Source organism: Perognathus longimembris, chromosome 10 (genome assembly GCF_023159225.1).
Source record: "Perognathus longimembris pacificus isolate PPM17 chromosome 10, ASM2315922v1, whole genome shotgun sequence".
Taxonomy (NCBI): domain Eukaryota; kingdom Metazoa; phylum Chordata; class Mammalia; order Rodentia; family Heteromyidae; genus Perognathus; species Perognathus longimembris.
Genome location: NC_063170.1, coordinates 71,703,762 through 71,715,232, shown reverse-complemented (window position 1 = coordinate 71,715,232; position 11,471 = coordinate 71,703,762). Strand labels below are relative to the sequence as shown.

At 59.9% G+C, this 11,471-nt stretch overlaps 1 protein-coding gene across 1 annotated transcript in view; it reads right to left on the bottom strand.

Annotated features, from left to right (window-relative positions):
* Positions 1-1,525: 1,525 nt before the first annotated feature.
* Mcm2 (minichromosome maintenance complex component 2) overlaps positions 1,526-11,471 on the bottom strand; it is a 21,818-nt gene continuing 11,872 nt past the window's right edge. Inside the window, exons 3-11 of the mRNA XM_048354798.1 lie at positions 11,022-11,213; positions 9,679-9,772; positions 8,656-8,906; positions 8,419-8,545; positions 7,905-8,017; positions 6,843-7,091; positions 5,684-5,866; positions 5,433-5,588; positions 1,526-2,113 (exon numbers count right to left, since the gene is read on the bottom strand). Coding sequence (XP_048210755.1) covers positions 2,003-2,113; positions 5,433-5,588; positions 5,684-5,866; positions 6,843-7,091; positions 7,905-8,017; positions 8,419-8,545; positions 8,656-8,906; positions 9,679-9,772; positions 11,022-11,213 — 1,476 coding nt within the window. The 3' untranslated portion in view covers positions 1,526-2,002. The remainder of the gene's footprint in view (positions 2,114-5,432; positions 5,589-5,683; positions 5,867-6,842; positions 7,092-7,904; positions 8,018-8,418; positions 8,546-8,655; positions 8,907-9,678; positions 9,773-11,021; positions 11,214-11,471) is intronic.

Below are 11,471 nucleotides of genomic sequence, written 5' to 3'. Positions count from 1 at the left end.
TTCAGGTCTACCTAGAACTCAAGGTAATCAACTGACAAGCTAATTGAAAATGAGTTCATCAAAATTGATGGGTACAGGGGCTGGGAATGTGGCCTCGTGGTAGAGTGCTGGCCTCAAATACATGAAGCCCTGGGTTGGATTCCTCAGCACCACATATGTAGAAAACAGCCACAAGTGGCACTGTGGCTCAAGGGGCAGAGTGCTAGCCTTGAGCGGGAAGAAGCCAGGGACAGTGCTCAGGCCCTGAGTCCAAGCCCCAGGACTGGCCAAAAAAAAAAAGAGAGAGAAAATGATGGGTACAGCATACATTAATCAGAAACTTTTCTGTCCTCATAAGCCCTAGAAAACATAGGTAGCAGCAAGCATAAGGGCCTGTCTTCCACCCACAGCACAGGAGAATAGTGCCATCCCCAACCTCAACAAAACCAAGTGAAGCAAACCCCAAAGCGTCATGACATCTCAAAACAATGGAGACGCATCACATAGGAACAGGAGGCTGTGTGACTCTGGGCTGTGTCGGTGCGCTGTCACCGTGTGTCACTGGCAAGCGCCAGAAAAAATAGGGAAACAGCAACGGTTTCTTTTAGTTCCTGCTGGGGTCGGGTTTGGGAAGCTGTGGTGTGCAGTCCACCGTGGTGGGAGCAGAGGGAGGAGCCCTGGTCACCTGAGGCAGACAGGAAGTGAGGTCACACACAAGGGCTGGAGGCTCTCATGTGTTCCTCAAGGATGACCTAGAGTCTCATGAGGTCCCACCTCCTCCCCAGGCCCGGGGGCTGGCACCCAGACTCAGGCCCACCCCTCCCCAGGATGGCACCCCGACTCAGGCCCACCCCTCCCCAGGATGGCACCCAGACTCAGGCCCACCCCTCCCCAGGATGGCACCCAGACTCAGGCCCACCCCTCCCCAGGCCTGGGCACCCAGACTCAGGCCCACCCCTCCCCAGGCCTGGGCACCCAGACTCAGGCCCACCCCTCCCCAGGCCTGGGCACCCAGACTCAGGCCCACCCCTCCCCAGGATGGCACCCAGACTCAGGCCCACCCCTCCCCAGGCCTGGGCACCCAGACTCAGGCCCACCCCTCCCCAGGATGGCACCCAGACTCAGGCCCACCCCTCCCCAGGCCTGGGATGGCACCCAGACTCAGGCCCACCCCTCCCCAGGCCTGGGATGGCACCCAGACTCAGGCCCACCCCTCCCCAGGCCTGGGATGGCACCCAGACTCAGGCCCACCCCTCCCCAGGCCCAGGCTGGCACTTGGGTGAACACTAGGCCTCCGGGGACAATCACATCCCTGGGCAACAGCACATTTGGTTCCTCTGCCTCCACATAGAGAACAGCTTTGCTGACCGGACCCATCTCCTACAAAAACCCAAGGCAGAGACAGGAGCCTTCAAGCAAGCCCAACAACCGCGCCAGAGTCAACATGGAACAGAACCGAGGACAGCAACAGTCTTCAAGCTGAATTATGCAAACTGTATCTTTATTAAATTCAACCTTATTAAAAATTAAAACCACAGAAAAACAAAATGTATAAAAAGCAAAGCAGAAAATAGTATGAGAAGCCAGATTATTGCGGCCATGACTGGCATTACAGCTACTGGACAATTCTCACCGAAAACAGGACCACACGCTCTCCTACCCCAGGGGGTGGAGAAACCCACAGGACAGTCCCAGGAAGACTGCAAATACCTCCACGCTGCTCTTTGGCAGAGGTGGTGGCATCAACAGCCAGGTCAGCAAGCTCACACCATGACCACCCTGGGCTTGTGAACACGCACGCATGCACACACGTGTGCGCGTGCACAGGGGACCGAGTGGGGATGGGCCACATTTTGTAGGCCGCTGCAAGTTCCCACCAGAAGGCAAGAAGTAGAGTGGGAACTGAAGAAGCCCCGCCCTGCCCAGTCCTGGTCAGCGCCCCCAGGGGGCTGGCCTTGTGTCCACAGAACTAGTGCCCGGAACACCCCAGGAGGACCCCAGCAGCCCAGTGGCAGCCCAGGGATTAGAACTGCTGAAGGATCATCTTGCGCTTCAGGTCACGGCTGAACTTGTTCATCCTGAAGAGCTCGCTGTCGTAAAAGGCGGAAAGGTTGTGGATGTTGATCTGCCGTGCCTGGAAAAGAGGAAGCATGGATGGATGGATGGGTGTGCGTGTGTGTGTGTGTGTAGAGGAAGCATGGATGGATGGATGGGTGTGTGTGTATAGAGGAAGCATGGATGGATGGATGGGTGTGCGTGTGTGTGTGTAGAGGAAGCATGGATGGATGGGTGTGCGTGTGTATGTAGAGGAAGCATGGATGGATGGATGTGCGTGTGTGTGTATAGAGGAAGCATGGATGGATGGATGGGTGTGCGTGTGTGTGTATGTAGAGGAAGCATGGATGGATGGATGGGTGTGTGTGTATAGAGGAAGCATGGATGGATGGATGGGTGTGCGTGTGTGTGTGTAGAGGAAGCATGGATGGATAGGTGTATGTGTATGTAGAGGAAGCATGGATGGATGGATGGGTGTGTGTGGATGGATGGGTGTGCGTGTGTGTGTGTAGAGGAAGCATGGATGGATGGATAGGTGTATGTGTATGTAGAGGAAGCATGGATGGATAGAGGGTGTGTGTGTGTGTGTAAAGGAAGCATGGATGGATGGGTGTGCGTGTGTGTGTAGAGGAAGCATGGATGGATGGATGGGTGTGCGTGTGTGTATGTAGAGGAAGCATGGATGGATGGATGGGCGTGTGTGTATAGAGGAAGCATGGATGGATGGATAGGTGTGTGTATGTAGAGGAAGCATGGATGGATGGGTGTGCGTGTGTGTGTGTAGAGGAAGCATGGATGGATGGGTGTGCGTGTGTGTGTGTAGAGGAAGCATGGATGGATGGATGGGTGTGCGTGTGTGTGTATGTAGAGGAAGCATGGATGGATGGATGGGCGTGTGTGTATGTAGAAGAAGCATGGATGGATGGGTGTGCGTGTGTATGTAGAGGAAGCATGGATGGATGAGGGTGTGTGTATAGAGCAAGCATGGATGGATGGATGGGTGTGCGTGTGTGTGTAGAGCAAGCATGGATGGATGGATGGGTGTGCGCGTGTGTGTGTGCGTGTGTGTGTGTAGAGGAAGCATGGATGGATGAGGGTGTGTGTATAGAGCAAGCATGGATGGATGGATGGATGTGCGTGTGTGTGTATAGAGGAAGCATGGATGGATGGATGGGTGTGCGTGTGTGTGCGTATGTAGAGGAAGCATGGATGGATGGATGGGTGTGCATGTGTGTGCGTATGTAGAGGAAGCATGGATGGATGGATGGGTGTGCGTGTGTGTGTGTAGAGGAAGCATGGATGGATAGGTGTATGTGTATGTAGAGGAAGCATGGATGGATAGAGGGTGTGTGTGTGTGTAAAGGAAGCATGGATGGATGGATGGGTGTGCGTGTGTGTGTACGTAGAGGAAGCATGGATGGATGGATGGGTGTGCGTGTGTGTGTGTAGAGGAAGCATGGATGGATGGATGGGTGTGTGTGTATGTAGAGGAAGCATGGATGGATAGGTGTGTGTGTGTGTAGAGGAAGCATGGATGGATAGGTGTGCGTGTGTGTGTAGAGGAAGCATGGATGGATGGGTGTGCGTGTGTGTATGTAGAGGAAGCATGGATGGATGGATGGGTGTGCGTGTGTGTGTGTAGAGGAAGCATGGATGGATAGGTGTATGTGTATGTAGAGGAAGCATGGATGGATAGAGGGTGTGTGTGTGTGTGTAAAGGAAGCATGGATGGATGGGTGTGCGTGTGTGTGTAGAGGAAGCATGGATGGATGGATGGGTGTGCGTGTGTGTGTAGAGGAAGCATGGATGGATGGGTGTGCGCGTGTGTGTGTAGAGGAAGCATGGATGGATGGATGGGTGTGCGTGTGTGTGTATGTAGAGGAAGCATGGATGGATGGATGGGCGTGTGTGTATAGAGGAAGCATGGATGGATGGATAGGTGTGTGTATGTAGAGGAAGCATGGATGGATGGGTGTGCGTGTGTGTGTGTATGTAGAGGAAGCATGGATGGATGAGGGTGTGTGTATAGAGCAAGCATGGATGGATGGGTGTGCGTGTGTGTGTGTAGAGGAAGCATGGATGGATGGGTGTGCGTGTGTGTATGTAGAAGAAGCATGGATGGATGGGTGTGCGTGTGTATGTAGAGGAAGCATGGATGGATGAGGGTGTGTGTATAGAGCAAGCATGGATGGATGGATGGGTGTGCGTGTGTGTGTAGAGCAAGCATGGATGGATGGATGGGTGTGCGCGTGTGTGTGTGCGTGTGTGTGTGTAGAGGAAGCATGGATGGATGGATGGGTGTGCGTGTGTGTATGTAGAGGAAGCATGGATGGATGGATGTGCGTGTGTGTGTATAGAGGAAGCATGGATGGATGGATGGGTGTGCGTGTGTGTGCGTATGTAGAGGAAGCATGGATGGATGGATGGGTGTGCATGTGTGTGCGTATGTAGAGGAAGCATGGATGGATGGGTGTGCGTGTGTGTGTGTAGAGGAAGCATGGATGGATAGGTGTATGTGTATGTAGAGGAAGCATGGATGGATAGAGGGGGTGTGTGTGTGTAAAGGAAGCATGGATGGATGGATGGGTGTGCGTGTGTGTGTACGTAGAGGAAGCATGGATGGATGGATGGGTGTGCATGTGTGTGTGTAGAGGAAGCATGGATGGATGGATGGGTGTGTGTGTATGTAGAGGAAGCATGGATGGATAGGTGTGTGTGTGTGTAGAGGAAGCATGGATGGATAGGTGTGCGTGTGTGTGTGTAGAGGAAGCATGGATGGATGGGTGTGCGTGTGTGTGTGTAGAGGAAGCATGGATGGATGGATAGGTGTGTGTGTGTAGAGGAAGCATGGATGGATGGATGGGTGTGCGTGTGTGTATGTAGAGGAAGCATGGATGGATGGATGGGTGTGCGTGTGTGTGTAGAGCAAGCATGGATGGATGGATGGGTGTGCGCGTGTGTGTGTGCGTGTGTGTGTAGAGGAAGCATGGATGGATGGATGGATGGGCGTGTGTGTGTATAGAGGAAGCATGGATGGATAGGTGTGCGTGTGTGTGTAGAGGAAGCATGGATGGAGGGTGTGTGTGTGTGTAAAGGAAGCATGGATGGGTGGATGGAAGTGTGTGTGTGCACGCTCTGCCCCGCCCACATCCGGTACCACAGGCCTCTAGGAGCAAAGCGCCTTGGGTGAGGGCTCCAAACCCACCTCCCTCTTCCAGCAGGCACTGGGAAGTGCCTAGGAGCCTGGTTCTCTGCATACCTCCAACCCCCCCCCCACACCCCGCCTGTGCCGCCCAGCCCGCCCACACGGCAGGTGCGTGCTGTGGCTCCCTCCAGCCCCCCCCACCCGCCTTCCGTGGGCAAGCCCAAGGACTGGGCGTCCACCCGGCACACTGCACCTTGTCCACCAAGTCCTTCTCGGGCACCTCGATGGTGTCCTGCTGGGCCCCAAAGCGGTTGCGCTGGTAGGTGACCTGCTCGGCCACCAGCTGCTTGAGTAGGAAGAGCAGCAGCTCGTTGTTGTCACGCCGGAAGGAGAGATAGCGGGCGAAGGTCTGGGGGGCGGAGCGGAGCGGAGGTCAGAGTGGAGCGGAGGTCAGAGCGCCCACGGCTCACCCGGGCCCCGGGGCGGCGGCCGGGCCGCACTCACCTTCCGCATGCTGCGCATGACGCTGAACTTCTGCGTGTCGATGAAGCTCTCCAGCATCACGCGGATGGCCATGCTGACGTCGTCCTCGGTCACGTAGTCCCGCAGGTGCATGCGCGCGTGGGCCTCCGCCATGCGGATCATGGACTCGATGTGCCGCACGGTGATGGGGATGCTGCCCGTGGCCTGGGGGGAGCACGGCGTGAGGGCCGGCCGGGAGGAGCGGGGGGCCCGGCCGGGAGGAGCGGGGGGCCCGGCTCGGGGCCAAGTCCAACTGTGCCCCAAGGCGAGCGTTGGTCCAGCACTCTCCGCTCCTCCTCAGAGCAGGGCCGCTCGTGCCTGCTCCCCGGCCGCTCGTGCCTGCTCCCCGGCCGCTCGTGCCTGCTCCCCGCTCCCCGGCCGGCAGGCATCCGGCCTACCGTGCCTGTGGCCGGGCGGCCCCGCGAGCACATGCCGGACACCGCACCGTCCAGGGCTCGCATTCCTGCGAAATCTAAGCTAAATGCTCGGAGAAGACTTGGGTTCCAAGGCAAAGGCGACACGGGAAAGCTCGATGGCTAGAGGAGGTGGAGCGGGGCCACGCGGTCTCTGGGAACCCAGCCATCGACGGCCTGGGGCACCTGGCAGTATTCCCACCCTGCTCCACCAGAACCTCCACCAGGGCTGGGGATATGGCCTAGTGGCAAGCGCGCTCGCCTCCTACACATGAGGCCCTGGGTTCAATTCCCCAGCATTGCATATATGGAAAACGGCCAGAAGTGGTGCTGTGGCTCAAGTGGCAGAGTGCTAGCCTTGAGCGGGAAGAAGCCAGGGACAGTGCTCAGGCCCTGAGTCCAAGGCCCAGGACTGCCAAAAAAAAAAAAAAAAAAAAGAACCTCGATGAGCCCGCCTCCGCCCCGCCGGGGAGCACTGTGGGAAGCCAACACGGAGCTGCCAAGCCCAACGCCAAGACGGCCCTGTTTCCTGCCAGGCACGTTGAAGATAAAGGCCGAGCGCACCTCTGCCTTGGCTGGCCCGCAATGGACATCTTCCAGGTCTCAGCTCCAGGTGGGAGCCACCGACCGCAGCTCCCTCCCACGGAGGTTTTAGGCCACCCCCAGCCCCCGGAGGCCCTCGGGCGCCGTGCCCGGCGGGCCCCGCCTGAAGAAGGCCCAGTGCTCACCATGGACTCCTTGCGCAGGTCGCTGTACATCCGGGCCACCTTGTCCTGGTCCATCTGGTGGAGCTTCGGGTGCACCCTCTCCTTCGCGTAGATGATGTACTTCTTCAGGACCTCCTGCGGCAGGGGCTCCACGCCGTATGTGTTGGGCATGGCCGGCTCGGAGGCGCCGCTGTCCACATCCCCATCTTTCTTGTTGCTGGGATGGTGTCTGACGTGGCTGCTGACCACAAAGCGGGCCAGCATCTCATCCTAGAAGGGTGCCAAGAGGCCGTCAAGGAGGAGGGGGAGACGCGGTGGGGGGGGGGGGTAGGGGGGAGAGGATGCAGGCCGAGACAGAAAGCAACGGGCGGAGGAGACAGGCTAGAAGCTCACCGGAGCGCGGGTGGAAGAGACGAACAGGGTAAAGCTAAGTCTAAGTGGGAAGCAGACGCGTGGCTAGCACAGAGGCCAAGCCAAGGAGGCCACTGGGGCTCAGCAGTCTGTGGGCCTCAGGCTGAGACTCTGTCTCAAAAACAAGCGAAAAAGAAGAGATACAGGGTGGTGACACCAGGAGACCACCCCCCCCAAAAGCTGGCTCAGAAAGCAGGACATGTGAGCTAAGACACGTGTAGGATGAGGCGGGAGGGGGTACCCGGGGGGAGAGAGCACCCCAGAGGGGGAGCCATGCTAGTCAGCCCCTGGCTCTGAGGAGGGAGCTGATGCGGAGGGCGGGACGGTGCGGGCCATCCTGGGGCTGGCTGGGGACAGGGTGGACAGGCCTGTGACCGGGCGCAGGCCGCACACGGAGGCCATTAGGGAGGCCAGGTGGAACCTGGCTTGTGTCTCCAGGTGGAGGGTGGGTCACAGGTGGGAATGGCCAAAGCAGGGGCAGCAGCCCCTTAGGTGAGGGAGGAAGTGGGGGATCGGGCGCGGGGCCAACAGCACCCAGGGAAAGGAAGAGCAGGCAGGACGACTTCTGGACAGGGAAGAGCTATGTCCACCGCTCTTCAGTGGCTGTGTGGCTGGCTGCAACCACAGGCCCGGGTCCCGGGGCCCGCAGGGCTCAAGGGAAGAGGGCTGTACCTGAAGTGGGTCCACGGTGTCCCTCACCACGCACAGGATGTCAAAGCGTGATATGATGGGCTCCGTGAGGTCCACGTTCTCGGAGAAGGTCAGGGAAGGGTCGTAGCGGCCCCCTGAAACGCAGGAACCGTCTGTCAGAACACCCCCCACCCCTGGTGGCAGGCAGTGTGAGCAGCAGCACAGTGTCCCTGCTCCCGTCCACTCTGCAGGAAGGACAGCAGTGCCCAGAATCACCTAACCAGACGTAAAGCCGTGTCTCAGGAAGACACGCTGGCCTGAGACCCAGGTGCCTGGGGTTGCTGATCACCTTGGCTCAGCCTAGCACCGGACCTAGGTAGTCCAGACAAGGGCTGGATGTCCCCGACCTGTCCCCTGAGAACGCCCGAGATGGGGAGAGACCGTGGCCCCACAAACCCCACCATTCCCCGTCCACCGGCCCTGCCATGGTGCGGCGCGTGGAGGGGGGTGCCGCGGGCAGAGGGGGCGCCGCGGGCAGGGGGTGCCGCGGGCGTACCTATGGGGTTGGCGGCAGCGATGACGGTGCAGCGGGCCTGCAGCGAGGTGACGATGCCCGCCTTGGAGATGGAGATGCTCTGCTGCTCCATCGCCTCGTGAATGCTGGTTCTGTCCTGGTCATTCATCTAGAGACCCCGAGGGCAGCTCAGCGAGGGCCTCACCCACCCCGGGACAGGGCCCGGTGCCTCCCAGGAGCTCTCCCCCCAGGCCCTCACCCGCCCGGGCCCCCGGCCACCTTGTCAAACTCGTCGATGAGACACACGCCTCTGTCCGCCAGGACCAGGGCACCGGCCTCTAAGGTCCACTCCCTGCTGACCGGGTGCCGCTGGACGTAGGCCGTGAGGCCCACGGCGGAGGCGCCCTGGCCCGTGGTGAAGATGGCGCGGCTGGACACCTTCTCGATGTACTTGAGGAACTGGGACTTGGCTGTGCCTGGGTCTCCACACAGGAGCATGTTGATGTCGCCTCGCACCTTGTGCTTCCCGCCTGGGGAGACGGGGAGGGGAAGGGAGGGAGACGATGGACACCGTGGACCGCCCCACCCGTCTCAACCGGCTGTCAGCCACGGCAGGCTCTAGACAGGCCGCGAAGCCTCGGGCCCGGGCCCCGCTTCCGAGCACCCACTCGACCCACAGAAACGCGCTCGGTCCAGACGGCAGGCTAGGGGGCGCTCGGTCCACAGACGGCAGGCTAGGGGGCGCTCGGTCCACAGGCGGCAGGCTAGGGGGTGCCTTTGTGACGGAGAAAAGCTGGAAATGACGGAATCTTTCTCCAGGGAGGCGGAGAGCCCAGTCCGAGACACAGCCCGACACAGCGCAATGCGCAGGAGCACACCGCACACATCCCTGAGAGGCGGCCAGGCGCCGCGGAGCGGGAGGGCAGGGCGGCCACAGCCACGGCTCCACGCACACGCAGGTGCCCGCACATGCGCAGGCGCGGGCATGCAGAGGTGGGAGCACACGTGCCGACGAGAGCGGAGCGGGAGAACCGGGGCCGTCGGTGGAGACTATGGCCTCCCGGGGCAGCCGCGGTAACCGTGTGGGGAAAAGCTTCTTTTCAAAGAGGACAAGTGAAGAAGGAAGAATGTGCTCAGCGTAAGGGCGGAGCTGTGAGACGGGGCGGCCGCGGCCCCCGCAGCCCTCTCCTCTCATCCACGGGCCGCACGACCCGTCCGCCTGGGCCGCGTCCCGCGGGGCGCACGGCCGTGGACACGGAGCCCCGGCTCCCCGCGGAGAGCAAGGAGTCGGCGGGCGCTCACCTGGGTTCTTGGGCTCTCCCCCGAACAGGGCCAGCGCCAGGCCTCTCTTGATGTCTTCATGGCCGTAGATAGAAGGAGCGATGCTGGCGAAGATCTGAGGGAAAGGAGGCGGCGGTGGCAGCAGGAACCCCAGCTCCCCGGCTGGCTCTTCCGGGGTGGGAGGTAGGGCTTGAGACCCCTAGTCTGACCCCTTCGTTCTGTCTGTCTGGAAAGGCCTTGCACAGGGCAGGCCAAGGACACGGCGGCCGGTGCACTGGTAGTGTAGCTGTGGTAACAGACGCACCCAGCTGCTCACCGTGCTCCACGCCCAGGCCTGTGAGCTCCCACCAGAGACAGCAACACCCGATCCCAGCAGGGTGCACTCTGAAAGACCCTGCTCCTACAAGCAGCCGGGGCGGGGCAGGGCGGGCCACGCTGTGGTCTGGGCCACGGACTCCATCAGTCAACGTTTCTCTACCTCCGAGAGAAACGCAAACCCTAAGGCAGAACTAGAGGTAAGCAGGACTCCTTGCTCGTACAGACTACGTCCAACCTCTTGCAATGTGTCTGTGCCCTGCTGGGCCCTGCCCTCCACCCCCCCAGCACAGCACGCTCTGCAGGCCAGGGTCTGAGACAACACTGGCGTCTGGGGCCCCTCAGGAGCTCAGAGGGAGGCCTACGCCTACTGGCCAAATGCACACTCAAGAAGGAGCTCCACAGCGGGCTGGCGACTCACCCCTGCGCTCCAACTCAGGAGGCGGAGACCAGACAATCAGGGCTCAAAGTCAGCCTCGGCAGGAAAGCTTACTAGACTCTATCCAGCAAGGGGAAAAAAGTAGGGCTGGAGGCGTGGCTCAAGTATTACAGTCTCAGCCCTGGGTTCAAGCCCAAGTATAAGAAAAAAATGGTGTCTTCAAATTCTATTTCCCAATGGGGGAAAAAAAAAATACTAAAAGCCTTCTCCCTGCCCTGTGAACCAGGCCCTGGCAGTGCCGAGGGCTCAGGTCCTCAGCAGAGCTGGGGGGGGGGGGGGCACGGTCCCAGTGCTCACCAGGACAGGGGTGCGTGTCCTGAACGCTCCAGAGCAATGCCCGGAAGTGATCGCATCCACACCAACGCAAGGGACCAGGGCTGGGCCCGCCTCCGTGGACGAGCCTTGTCTGGCGCCCACAAGACAGTGGGTGATTCAGGAGCAGGGGGCCACACACACACTGGAAACCCTGAAGCCAGGCCGCCTTCACAGGACAGTGAGTGCTGTACGTATCACGGCCAGATCCAGGGAACCGGGGGCAAGGCTCCAGGGACAGCTGGGGCACAGTCAAGGTCTGGATGCCCACTTCCCAGCTAGCCCCCCTTCCACCTGCCTTCTCCCCGATCTGCTGGTCCTTCGAGAGGCTAGTGATCATCTTCACATCCTCATCCGTCAGTTCCCTGACAGCGACCTTGCTGTCCTTCTTGGCCACATGATTGGCCAGGATGACGGTGGCAAAGACGGGGAAACCGTTGGCGGTGTTGAGGGAGCCATCGTAGTTGTTGTGGTAGATGCCAGTCAGCTCCTGGGGAGAGAGAGGCCATGGGGCTCCACACAGCTCCGCTCCGGTCGCTTCTGGAGCTCGCCAACTTCTCCACACTGCAGCAGAGCAGCTCAGTGGAACTGAAGTAGACGCCTTCCAAACGGCTGCGCCTTGGGTCTACAGACTTCCTGGGTGCTAGCCTGGCGCAGTGGGGTCACTCAGGGGGACTATCCTCGAAGCGGCAGTTGGGACCCCAGCCCCTATAGGTCCCCAGACATGGACTTCACGAGCCCACGCCGC